We start from the raw sequence: 12,743 nt of genomic DNA, 5'->3' as shown, positions 1-12,743 counted from the left end.
TTTTTATTTATTTATATATATATATATATATATATATATATATATATACTAAATATATATATAATATATTTAGTAAACTACTGTACACAAGTTTTGGGTCAGTGTTATTTTTTTTTTTAAAGAAAAGTTTTTTTTATTCAGCAAGCATGCATTGGTCAAAAGTGTCTGTAAAATATTTGTGTAATGTTACAAAAGATTTCTATTTGAAATGAATGCTGTTCTTATGAATGTTCTTTGTGGGCATAAGAGACTTCTTTCAAAAGAACTGTACATTAGCTATAATACATTTACTATAATCACAATTAAATATGCTGTGTTTTTGTCAAGTTGGGTGTTTCTGAAAACATCTTTTCGACACGAACCTTAGTGCATGAAGTGATGAAATCATCAGTGAGGCTGGCGTAGGTCTTCAGAAGATTGGCTTTAATGCCCCGTGGTGGTTCTATGGTCATCTTGGAGCCATTCTGCAGAATGGACACTGGGAACTTGTTGCTGGGCAGACTAGTGAGCCAAAGGCGGAAATCCCGATGGAACTATGGAACAAGCAGGTTTTTAAATATATTTAATAATGCAATTTAAGGGAATAAATATGATAGAGTTCATAGAATTCCCCAAAAACAGCCTATAAAAACTGAAATAGCCAGTCAGGTGTGTCAAACTTTGTTTAAATCGATGTTCTCAATGAGTCTCTCCAGAGATGGCATCCAGCTGGGAGCAAGATGACAGTTCTGAAAGAAGACCCATTTTCCTTTCTCCATGGCATGGTGCATCAAGGTCTCAGCACTGGGGCCCTGACATACAATAAACACTTTCAGCCTAATATAGTCAATATACTCAAACATACACAGTCTTAAGGCATGATAACTATGAAGATAACTATATTAGCTTCCACACGAGATGGATTTCTGATTGGCTCTAAACGTTTTTATCATTCATCAGCTGGATAAAATCGTTCTAAAAAATGATCCCAACCATATCGCTTCTCTATGTCGCTATCGTTACAGTTATGGTGTGAACTCTGCTATTCTTTAATATTGAGAACGACTTTTAGAACTATCTTTATAGTTATCATCCTTTTGTGAATGGGCCTTTAGTACATGTTTAGCTAAACACACTTCACTATATTAAACCTAAAATACATTTAAAAGCCCTTAAAGGGTATATGTATGTTGTTTAGGCAAGTACTGTCTTTGCTCTAAAGACAGATATTAGTGTAATGGTGAATATATATATATATGTTAGCCAGTTGGTGTGAGCCTGTAGGTCAGGTATGTCACAGTTCTTAATAGATGACACAGAATATTGCAGCCTTTCAGAAACTTTAAATAGGAACATAATTAGCACTGGGGTGGGAAGTCATTTTTATTAGTGCTCGTCAGGCTCAAGGTCTCAAAGGTATGAAGTAGTGGACACTTTGAACTGACTGAAATGGCATGTAGGACATATTAGAGACAACCTAGTCAGAAGCTACAATTATGATATCAGTTTGTGCACTGTATGTCTACTGTATAATCTGACCTGGCCTTGCCCAAGGGAGATGGCGTTCATCTTCTTTGAAAACTTCATGACCTCTGCAAACTTATAGAGGTCAGCAGCAGGGTCGGTACCAGGAGAAAGCACAAAAATGAGAGCGGTGGAGGGAGACGACTCTTTAAACACCACAGACAGGTCTGATGTCTGAGAGGCAAGAGAAACATGGTGAAATGAGAGAAATTACAAACAATGACCAAAAACAATGAGTCATGGTGAATCACGTTATTAGTATGACTCAAAAATATGCAAATACCTGCTAAAGGGTGACTTAAAATTGTGTCTTTAGCCTCTGTTGTTTAACTTTCTAATGTGAAGTCCTTACATAAGCAGTGTGTTGTTTCGTTCCATCAATATCAAAATGCTATTACTAATGTCATCATATGATTACATGAATGTGGTGTAAATGGAGTATATGTTTGGGTACCTGGGGTTCAATGAATCTCTGACCCAGCTGTGAAGCCACAAAGTCCTGCAGGCCGTGAGTAAGCCGGTCAGCTCTCAAACAGCGAAGAACCAGCAGCTTCTGAAACGAGTCTAAGTCGCTGTCCCACTCACCTGGAAGAGTCTCCCTGTTCACATACAAACACATATGCAGAACCTAAACCTGTCATGCACGATAATCATACCATTTATAGCCTTTAATAGGGCTTGCATGCGCGTTTGTGGCTACCTGTGTGGCTGGCTGCTGTCAAATATATTCTTGAAGGCTGATTCACGTTTGGAGAAACTCTCTGGCAGGTTCCTAAAAGTTGGCAGAGCGCTCAGTGCCAATATGTCCTGCCAGGCTCTCATGGACAGCCAGTTTGGAGCAGGATTAGGAGCCTCCAGGTGGGGCCGGCCCCCAGATAACATGTATCGCCACTCAGCCTGTTCAGACAAGGACATTTATATACTATAAAGGGGTTACATCCAGATATAAGTTCCCAAGATTGCTTTTTACTATGTTATTATTTCTTTATCATTACAAACATTGGCAATGATATGACAACACAATGTTGACTGTTCATTTGTCTGTTCAAGGCTCCTGGATTTATAGTGGAATAAACATTAGCATTATTAACAGCAGCTTGATAAAATCAAAAGAAAATGCAAACAGAATTCACTTAACGTTTTTTTTTAAAAATGTCCTTGTGTGGTCACTGATAATCTCTGATAAACATTTTCCGTAAATATTTGCCGGATACAAAGTAAAAAGGTTAAGATAGAGACGAAAGATAGAGAGAGAGACTTTTAATCCTGTTTTTTTTTTTTTTTTTATCTCGCTAACCATATCAATCTTGCTGTCATTCATCAGGATTCTGGCACACAGGAGGAAGGCAAACATCAGCTTGTGTTTCTCAAAAAGGCTGCGACAGACGTTACTGTACAAGCTGAAGGTGAAGAACTCATTAATGTTGAAAATACGCTCCTTCACTGTCTCTGTGGGGAGAAAAGCCAAGAGAGTTTGTTAAACATTAAGAAAAAACAGGGTTGTCACAGTCATGGAAAACCTGGATGTATCAGATAACCTAATTTTAAAAGTGTGATTACTAGATCTGGAAATGTCATGTAAATTAATAAAATGAAAATGAATGTAAGCCAGTATCACTAATATTATAGCTGATTTACCCCCAAATTTTAAACATTAGGCTTTAAAAAATATAAAAAACTGAAAACTGAAAACTGAAAATACATTTTTTTTCCTCTGAAGAAAAAACTGAAGTCATGCCAAGCTCTAAAATATTTTATCGGATATAAATACTAAATTAAAAATCCTTATACTTGATCCTTATCCAGTAAATTACAAACAACTGGAAAAGTTATGGAATAACTTTGAATATTGTTGTGGACAATGAGGGTCCTTGAAGTCAAAAAGGTCAAGAACCAAAAAAATTAAGAAAATTTGTCAGGTTATTTAGTACATAGTTTTAAAAATAGGAGGGCATGTTCTCTACCTGCTCGCTTTGAGTTGGCAATGCCACCCAAGAAAATACCCAGGAACCACTCCAGAGAGTATTGGTACATGGGGTCCACGTTTGACAGATCTGACACACAGAAGAAGAGTATCTGGGCTCGGACAGCCACTGGGACATATTCCAGACGAGTGGCGTCAATGTCCCTCTCAGTCGCCTCCGCTGCAGTCACTTTAGCCTACAAAACATCGCTTGTTTGGTATTAGATACTTTTACAGTAGATGCTAAATTAAAGCACAGAAGGCACATTTAGCCTTTCAAGCAAGGAAGACACAAGCACTTCTATCAGACATACCTGAATTTCATCGGCTTTGACTTTGGAGGCCGCAAGCACTCTTATCAGTTCCTCGTCATCGACAGGGTTTCCCTCTGAAGAGCTCAGTCGGAACAGGATCTGATCTTCAATCTCCTTTAATTCCTGTTTCATTTGTGCGTTACTCACAATGAGTTGGTTCTTCGCCCCTTCCAAATCGGGTCTCTCTTCAGCCACGAGACACCCTAGTAGCTGATCCTCTAGCCCACTGCATTAACACACACAGAAACCCAGCACGTGTGAAATTCAGGATCTACCTCACAACCTAGAAGCCTTCATTATGTTTATGTCTGAAGAAATGTAACCTGGGTGAGAGGGTGAAGTTAATGAGAGTGACTTTAGTAGAGATCTCGGGTGAGTAATGTGGGTTGGGCAGCTTAGTGGTAATGTACATCTTGAAGTCGTCATGATAGTGAATGACAGCATCTCCGAGCTTTAGAACTACGTTGCCTTCATGGGTATATGTCTGAGGAGCATACACACAAGAAAATCAGCTTTACACTGAAGGCAGACAGAAATACTAAAACAAATGGTTGATTTAAATATTGACCATTAAAAACATATGCTAGCCTAGCTATAGCAGCTTTTGAGCTGTATTTTATGATTTATTTGCACAAAAGAGTGATGTGTACCTGTCGTAGGAGCACAGGGTCCAGTGCAGGGTCTAGATCCTCCCCAACATTCTCCAGCAAGCAAGGCTTACCAAAGCGGATAGCATTTTCTAAACTACGCAGGAAGTCTCGGTCACTCAACTTCATCACATCCAATCTGTTATCACGCTCCTGCGGAAACAGAACAAAACAAACACTATGAGAAAAGGCAGAAAAAAAGTTCAATTGTTGTAAATGACATACACTACCACTTTTTTTTTTGTAAGAAATTAAAAATTATAAGAAGTTAAAAATGAATACTTTTTCTCAGGCCTTAAATTACTTTTTTAATGCAATGCATTAAACTGATCAGAAAAGAGAGTGAAGACATTTATAATAAGATTTCTATAATCAAAAAAGGGATTTTTTTATTAGAATAAGAATAAGAATACTAAAATTTTCCTGACACTGAAGAATGGAGTAATGGCTGCTGACAATTCAGCTTTGCCAACACAGGAATAAATAATATTTTTAAAAACATTAAAATAGAGAAAATACATAAATTGTAATTATATTTCACAACAGTACTGTTTTTACTGATCTAAACCCTTTGGATGCTAGTGCACAATTCAGCTAGTTAGTTTTGTTATTTGAGGCAAAAAAATTATATATTCTAGTATAATTCTGTATAATTCTTACCATGTTCTTAATCCACTTGTTGGCCTGTCCCTGTGGATCGATGAACAGAGGCCAGCGCTGAGAGTACTGTGCAATTACTCCATTCTCGACAGAGAGACTATCCTTGGGCAGGCCTGCAATCTACACAAAATTACACACACACACACATATATATATATATATATATATACATACATATATATAACTTAATAAACATAATATCTTATGTCCATGAACATCACTTAAGTACATGTACAATGTTGTACAATGAGTATGATATGTGTTGGTCTCTAACCTGCCAGGAGCGGATCTTGACTTTGTCTCCAAGTGTGCTGATCAGGTTGGGCTGTTCTGTGTGAGGAACTGTCAGCTCTCTAAAACCTCTAAGCCACTCCTCAGCCATAGCTGAACGATATTCTCCCTGCAAAAATCATACATGCATGTATTTACATTCACTCTCTATGGCTGAATCTCACAATAAGATGTCAAAGAAGAGTTTTTTTTCTTCATTATGGTAATGAGAAAACTCTCAAGAATATAAAATATCGAAGAGAAAATAAAATTTCCAATTTATTTTGTTTGATTTTTGGGGTATGGAAGAGAGAGGCCGCACTTTGCATATACAGTTTTATTACACAATAATGTGTAATAAAACTGTATATGCAAAGTGCGGCCTCTCTCTTCCATACATGCATTGTCATTATTAGGCCAGCACTCTTAAAACAATTTGAGATATAAACTTTGAGTGAAGCCTGCTCCAACCTCCATTCATTCATTGATTTTTGGGGTGAAATCTGACCCGGACATGTTTTGTAATCAAAAACCCTCATAATTAACGAAAGACATTCAAACATCATTCTACCCAGCATGCATTTTCCCTCCCACACACTCACAGTGAAGGGTCCGAGGTAAGCTATGTATCCTGCAGCAAGCAGCACATCTCCAGCCACATTATTCACCATGTAATCCAGTTGCTGTACTGTCTCTCTCCAGCGCACCTTCTCATCAGCCAGACCACCAATCAGCTGCAACAAACACAACCTGAATGTGCTCAATATAAACTCAATGTATAATGAACATCGACAAAACTTATTCAATAGTCATATATCATATTCATAAAAAATGATACAGAGGTCAGTTTGACAGACCAGCCGCCAATATTACAGTAAGTTGCTTTTTCCACTCACCTTATCTGCACGGATCAATCTGTTCTCACACAGCTGGCATTTGGCGTCTAGCTCATCTCTCTTGCTCAGGCATTCATGATACTTAGCCTGCAGGGTGGCAATGCCCTCCTCTACAGCTGTTAGTTTCTCCTTTGCATCATCCAGAATGCGCTGTGTTACAGCCAGATCCTCCTGAGATTCCTTCAAGGCTTGCTGTTCCCACACACAAAGAAAGATTAAACATTAAAACATTAATATAATTATTGAAATAAGCCTTAGTTTTGGTCTGTTCACAACAACATGTTTGCAAGCATTAGATTGAAAATGAACAGCTTTAGGCAGAAAAGCCCTACAAATATTTTTACATACAAAAAAGACAGGCATATAAAATCAAATACACAAACCAAACATGTCCATTTGAGGAGATCTAAGCTAAATAACGGATTTAGCCGAAATGAATCAAGCTCCTACCCGTTTGGGCTCCACAGCTCTGGCCACAAAATGGTACAAATGCATCGCTCGCACCCACTGACAGATAGAAGTACAGGCTTTGGACACCTTGGCGATTGATTCAGTCTGGAACTCTGGGTTGTCAATGTAAGGCTGCACTTGCTTGATCACAGCGTCTGGGATGTTGTCCTGTGGGAAGAAGACAAGAACTTGGTAATGGATTTTAAACATTTTGAGCTAAAATGTTGTAATTAATTATTCTAATGGCATAAATATTTTAACTTCGTAGTAAAAAAAAAAAAAAAATTCACTACCATACAAATGTTTGGGGCCGGAAAGATTTTTAAATATTTTTGAAAGAAGTCTCTTAATTCTCACAAAAGCTGCTTTTGTTTGATTAAAAACAATAAAATAATAATATTAATAATATTGTGAAATATTATTACAATTAAAATTTTAATATTATTAAAATGTTCTTATTATTAATGAAGAAAACTGTGCTGCTTAAAATTTCTGTGGGATTCATTTTTCTTTTAAAAAAGTTCAAAAGAACAGCATTTATTTGAATTAGAAATCTTTTGTAACACATATAAATGCCTTTACTGTCATTTTTGATCAATTTCATGCATCCTTATTGAATACATTTTGACCCCAATTTTTGAACGGTATTGTGTGTACGTTAAAATACTACCAAAAACAACAACAAAAAATCAACATCTCTTAATAACAAAAGTTTGCTTACAGTATAGAACTCACATACAAAATCTTCACCCTACCTTGTCATACTTAAACAGACTATCCAGAAACTTTCCTGGATCTTGCATAAGGCCCTTTCCTGCATCCCAGTAGTCATCCACCTTCTCTCCGAGCTTCTCTCCGGCAACTTTCTTAGGTTTGATGCCCTTTAGGATGCAGACCGCTTCTATTACCAGCTTTACTCCTTGAGGAGGTCTCTGCATAGCCCTCACCTGTATATAAACAAACACACATTCCTCTCCTTGTGAGATGGCATGATCTAATCTTTGGCTGTACATGTACAAATGTTAACAGAAAATATGCCGTTTGCACCTCAGTAACATCATTCTTTTTCAGGGACTGCAGGCTAGCGAGGGCGGCATCCAAGGCAGGAAGTGCTTCATTCAGATCTTTCTGAGCATCATCAGCAATAGCCTGAGCCACACAAGCCTTTTCAGTGGCTTTAGCCTCCTCAGCCTGCACCGCTACACGGGTCTCCTCAGCTACCACCGTGTCTTCCTACACTCAAACACATTCCCCAGGCGACAAAATTCAAGATTGAGTTTTATTCCAACATGTTTGCGTTCATACATTTTTTTTTTTTGTTTTCAATCATTTTATTCACTTTTATTTTCTCCATAGTGACCACAGTGTCCTTGGCTGCCTCCTCCAGCTGAGGCCTCATCATCTCCAACTCTTCCTGCATCTTAGCCACATCCTCTGCAGTACTCAACAACTACACACACACACACACACACACACAATCATAAACACTTTTGTATATTGTACAGTATATTGAAAAGAATTGAAGATCCCAAATCACTTTGTCCAGGCCAGTTTTCATTCGCTGCCGAGCACTGTGCAGCTCCTGCTTCTTCTGGCCAATCAGCGATGAGAATATGCTGAGGAGCTCAAGGTAACTCTTAGGAGTGACGTAGTTGTAGCGGGAAAGTTCAGCCAGGTACTGCTCACACTTCCTGGACACCATTTGATGGATCTCAACACACATCAGTGCCTACAGAGAGAGAGATAGCACTCTGTAACACACTGTATACATTTACACACACACACACATCACACACTTTTCCTTACCAGGCTTTGGAGGGTCTTAGGGCTGGCCTCCAGTTCTGGAAGCTCATTTAGGAAAGATGTTGCTACAGACTGTAGTGCCTCCGGTGGCCAAGCACTGAACCAGTCAATGGTGCAGCAGTTGACCAGTGAGGGGAACTGCCTAAGGCGAGCCCGGAACACTTCCCCTACTGGACTGTAGATGGAGGCAAAGAACACACAGTCTCCAACTATATGTGTTTCAAGCTATATCTCAGTGCTGAAATAGTATGGGAAATCTTTCCAACAATAGTAAAAAAAATGCACACCAGATACACTAAATCTACACTTATTTTAGGCTGAATTTTGCATGCAACAGTTTGTACAGTGTATCTGTAGCACTTAAATATCAATAGAGGTATTGATATAAAGATAAACCTCATGCAGAGAACAGTGTGGATGTTGCTGCGGACTCTGTTGATGTAGGCAGCCATGAGGTTAGATTTGGTGGGCTGCTGTCCCATGTCCTGAACCACAGGTTTCATGGTAATCAGGATGCGCTCCTGCTCCTCCGAAGTGTAAAGATTGGGCACGTCGCCTGAGTTCAGGATGTTATTCACGTCCTCCAGGAAAGATTCGCTCTTAATCTGAAAACCAGAAGGGAAGACACAATGTATGTTTAAGAGTTGACAGCATGTTGTTATGTGTGTTTGCCAATGTTGACAAGGTGATTTACATGCAGACAAATATTTTAGAAGCATTTATTGATAGACTGGAAAGTCCATTAGCCTGCAATCAGAGAACTTCAATACACTTTTTAATCTAATGCTGAGTAGCAATACATTCCTTAATGTTTTACTATTAGTGATGTGCAAAATTACATATTTTCACAATTGACCAGTTAATAGGTTCAACTTATCTTAAGGAAGCCCTTTAAAACATATATAATATTCATTAGTCATTCATTACTCTAGCCTTCAGCATCGCATGATCCCTAAAGAAATTATTCTAATATGCTGATTTATATGCTGTTATACAGACTTTTCTTTAAAAAAACAATAATGAAATTGTACTTACACCAAATAGAACAGTATAATCTCAGTATAAAACAGTATAATCTTGAATATAATGTGAAAATGTTTATAATCTGAGATCCAGTGATCGGAAAGTTCACTTTCTACATGAACTAGTTCAAAGTTCAGTTCACACATTTTAAAATTAACTAGTTCACTTCATAGTTTGCACTTCAAAATATGAACTACAGTAGTTCATAGTTGTTTTTTTCCATATGTCTTTTTTTGATTTTTTAATTATTGCCACAGCCCATATAAAACCACAGACAACAATTATTTTATCGACGGGCAAAGTTTGCACAGAAATGTACGATTTTTTCCATCCTCACCGACCTTGTCATAAAATCCGTTTAAATGATCATACGACGCCTCCTCACTCGCTGCTTTGTTGTGACACCGGTGGCTGGTGTTGCCAGATTGGGTGTTTTTTCACTACATATTTTACGTGTGTTTTAGCCGGGTTTTCGCTTGGAAGGCTCTATAGAAATCTGGCACACTACTGAACGAAGTTAAACTGAGAGAGCCTGCGTTCACAGACACCAGAATGAACGCGTTCACAGTAACGTTCATCAGGCAGTAATACAGTACGTTCAGTTCACGACCGCCCAAAATATGAACGTGTTCAGGCACAACACTGCTGTGATCTCACCTGTGTATCTACAAACAGGAAGATGATTTGCACATTCTGCAGACCAGCCTTTAGCATGATGCTCTTGATGTCCTCTCTCCACTCCAGGAGGCCATAGTTCTTGGAGAGTTCAATCTGGAAGCACTCATACTCAGCCCTGACAATACAAGGACAGTCACAATGAGAAAATCTGTGTAGGTAAACAATGAAGCTATAGACGAGTTCTTTAATTTGGTGGATCACTTATGGCCCGTTTCCAAATGGACATATTAATGAATGAACGTTCAATATGTTTCTATGGATGTTTCTGTTTCTCTTGTCACTGATGGTGGGATATAATGGCTAGAGTGAGTCTCACTTTAATCATTATTTATTTGTGGGTGACATAAAGACATTTTTAAAGTCTTTATACCACCCACAATGTCAATGATCAAAAGTATGATCAAAGTCAGCGATCAAAAACATTAACTTAAGTTTAAGATCTGGGCTGGCAGTGGATAATATATTGTGACTACTTAAATATGTTGCCACTTTAAACAATCGAGCAATAACATGGTTTCTTTGTGTATTGAGTCTATTGTAAATTTAATGTATTTGTATTATATATGTCACAGTTTATTGATATTGAAAGTTGCTCGCATATGTGTTCCAGACATGAGATGACATAATTCTTCTCAGTTCTACATGGGTGGCAAAGCAAAAAGATTACAGGCAAGGGACACTTTGGAAAAAATATTGTTAACGTTTAAACAGTTTTAAATCAGTGGGCCAGTATGACTCCTGGTTTTGATCAAAATCAACTGACTCTCATTTGTAATGCTAATTATATTTTCAGGGTTCAGCACAATAAACGGTTCAGCTCTCACATATGTGTGGCAAGCCTGGTAAGGGACTGGCGTCCGCTGCCACCAACCCCTAGCAGCAAAGCGTTCCCCATAGGCTGGCGCAGGATACGGCTGATACGACACACATGCTGTATGGCGTCCATGAACAGCACCAGCTTCATCTTAGAGGTGCTGGTCTGGTTATAATCATCCATGTACTCCTCCATGACATGGACCAGCTGTATTAGGGGATAAGAAACAAAACTTCAAAGGACCATGTGGTTTTTAAATAAATTATTATTTGCAAAATGCTTGCCAAAATAATTATCAAAGCAAACAAAATGGCAAAATAATAAATAGGTTAAAAAAAAACTATTTTCACAAGAAAATGTGACTGGTGGTTGCACATGCACATGCAAAAGTTTAAAGTTACATTTTTCAAGTATCGTTAATTTCTGTAGCAAGCACCACTGAATAAATGCAAGGCAATATACGCCCATTTACCTTTTCTTTATCTTCAATAAGCTGGTAGACTTTAACAGACCCAGGGAGCATGAAGTCTCCATATAAGATTGGCTGATATGGGACCACCTCTTCAATCTTGCACCCGAACTCCTGTATGTGAGTTTGGAGGAGCTGGTCGAACCACTTCCTGTCCTCATCATTGACCAGTCGATCCTGGAACACCCTGCAGCTCTCATGATACCAAAGCTGCAATAGCTGTATTTTATTCTGTGTAAACAAAGATTGCACAATTTTATGAAGATCTAAATATATAAAACATGAAATATCTGAAAACTGAGGTTTATCAATGATGGTACCTCAATTTTCCCAGCCTCTGCCATTAGGATGCCCTGGAAGACTTTCGAGAGGTCCCTCAGATTGAACGTATAGTGAGATTTAGCAGGTGTAGGTAGGAGAGCAGAGGTAATAGTGGAGTATACCCTGATGGTAGCATCCACTAGTGACTCACTGAATGGTTTCATTTCTGGAATTTTCTCTAGAAATCATAGACACAAAATGTGATATATACACATCAATATAAGCTGTTTTGAACGTATAACATTGAACGTATATTTGTTCCTTTTTTGTAAGTCGCTTTGGATAAGAGCATCTGCATAAATGTAAATATTGGTAACTATCAGTACGAATTTTGACATTTAGTGGTGACATTCCTTTTCTCTGTCTATCTTTTTGTCTCTCTCCCTTTATCAAGCTTACTGCCTGGGTTCTTTTTACTTATATTTCCATCAGTTCCATCAAAAAAACAGAATCCATTTAGATCCATTTAAAATGCTACTAAAGCTTCTGACAGATGTTTCCTGTTGTAACCCACATACATATCTAGATGCCCGCATGATGACTGTCACTCACCCATCCAGTTCCCCAGAATGGTGGAGAAGATCTTCCTCTTGCTGGTGTCCTCCATCTCAGTGAATGACAGGAAGTTGAAGTGGCGTGTGAAGCGTTGAGTGATGGGGTTCCTGCCCCCGCCGGGGGGACCCATGGCACATGCAAAGTTTATGTCAACAATGTTTTTAAATGTGCCTGGTAAACACAGAAGACAAATCAGACTTAACAGTCATTGTAGAGTTATGTGTGCATATTGTAAACTACCGACTTTTTAATGTTATTGAAAGAAGACTCTTATGCTCATCAAGACTGCATTTATTTGATCAAAAATACAGTAAAAACAGTAATATGCAGTACTGTGAAATATTATTACAATTTAAAACAACTGTTTTGTTTTTTAT

At 38.1% G+C, this 12,743-nt stretch overlaps 1 protein-coding gene across 1 annotated transcript in view; it reads right to left on the bottom strand.

Annotated features, from left to right (window-relative positions):
• dnah1 (dynein, axonemal, heavy chain 1) overlaps positions 1–12,743 on the bottom strand; it is a 33,356-nt gene that overhangs the window by 3,414 nt on the left and 17,199 nt on the right. The window contains exons 43-68 of the mRNA XM_039674151.2: positions 12,364–12,537; positions 11,811–11,989; positions 11,494–11,721; positions 11,032–11,228; positions 10,187–10,322; positions 8,903–9,111; positions 8,510–8,681; positions 8,241–8,432; positions 8,043–8,153; positions 7,751–7,936; positions 7,459–7,650; positions 6,704–6,871; positions 6,254–6,445; positions 5,960–6,091; positions 5,362–5,487; positions 5,088–5,207; positions 4,431–4,580; positions 4,104–4,264; positions 3,781–4,006; positions 3,468–3,663; positions 2,801–2,952; positions 2,204–2,400; positions 1,958–2,102; positions 1,519–1,677; positions 660–791; positions 363–533 (exon numbers count right to left, since the gene is read on the bottom strand). Of these exons, the coding sequence (XP_039530085.2) occupies positions 363–533; positions 660–791; positions 1,519–1,677; positions 1,958–2,102; positions 2,204–2,400; positions 2,801–2,952; positions 3,468–3,663; positions 3,781–4,006; positions 4,104–4,264; positions 4,431–4,580; positions 5,088–5,207; positions 5,362–5,487; positions 5,960–6,091; positions 6,254–6,445; positions 6,704–6,871; positions 7,459–7,650; positions 7,751–7,936; positions 8,043–8,153; positions 8,241–8,432; positions 8,510–8,681; positions 8,903–9,111; positions 10,187–10,322; positions 11,032–11,228; positions 11,494–11,721; positions 11,811–11,989; positions 12,364–12,537 (4,403 nt within the window). The remainder of the gene's footprint in view (positions 1–362; positions 534–659; positions 792–1,518; positions 1,678–1,957; positions 2,103–2,203; positions 2,401–2,800; positions 2,953–3,467; positions 3,664–3,780; positions 4,007–4,103; positions 4,265–4,430; positions 4,581–5,087; positions 5,208–5,361; positions 5,488–5,959; positions 6,092–6,253; positions 6,446–6,703; positions 6,872–7,458; positions 7,651–7,750; positions 7,937–8,042; positions 8,154–8,240; positions 8,433–8,509; positions 8,682–8,902; positions 9,112–10,186; positions 10,323–11,031; positions 11,229–11,493; positions 11,722–11,810; positions 11,990–12,363; positions 12,538–12,743) is intronic.

This window comes from Pimephales promelas, chromosome 21 (genome assembly GCF_988280905.1).
Source record: "Pimephales promelas chromosome 21, fPimPro1.hap1.1, whole genome shotgun sequence".
Lineage (NCBI taxonomy): Eukaryota > Metazoa > Chordata > Actinopteri > Cypriniformes > Leuciscidae > Pimephales > Pimephales promelas.
The sequence above is the reverse complement of the archived record's forward strand: the minus strand, read 5'-3'. Positions and strand labels throughout refer to the sequence as shown.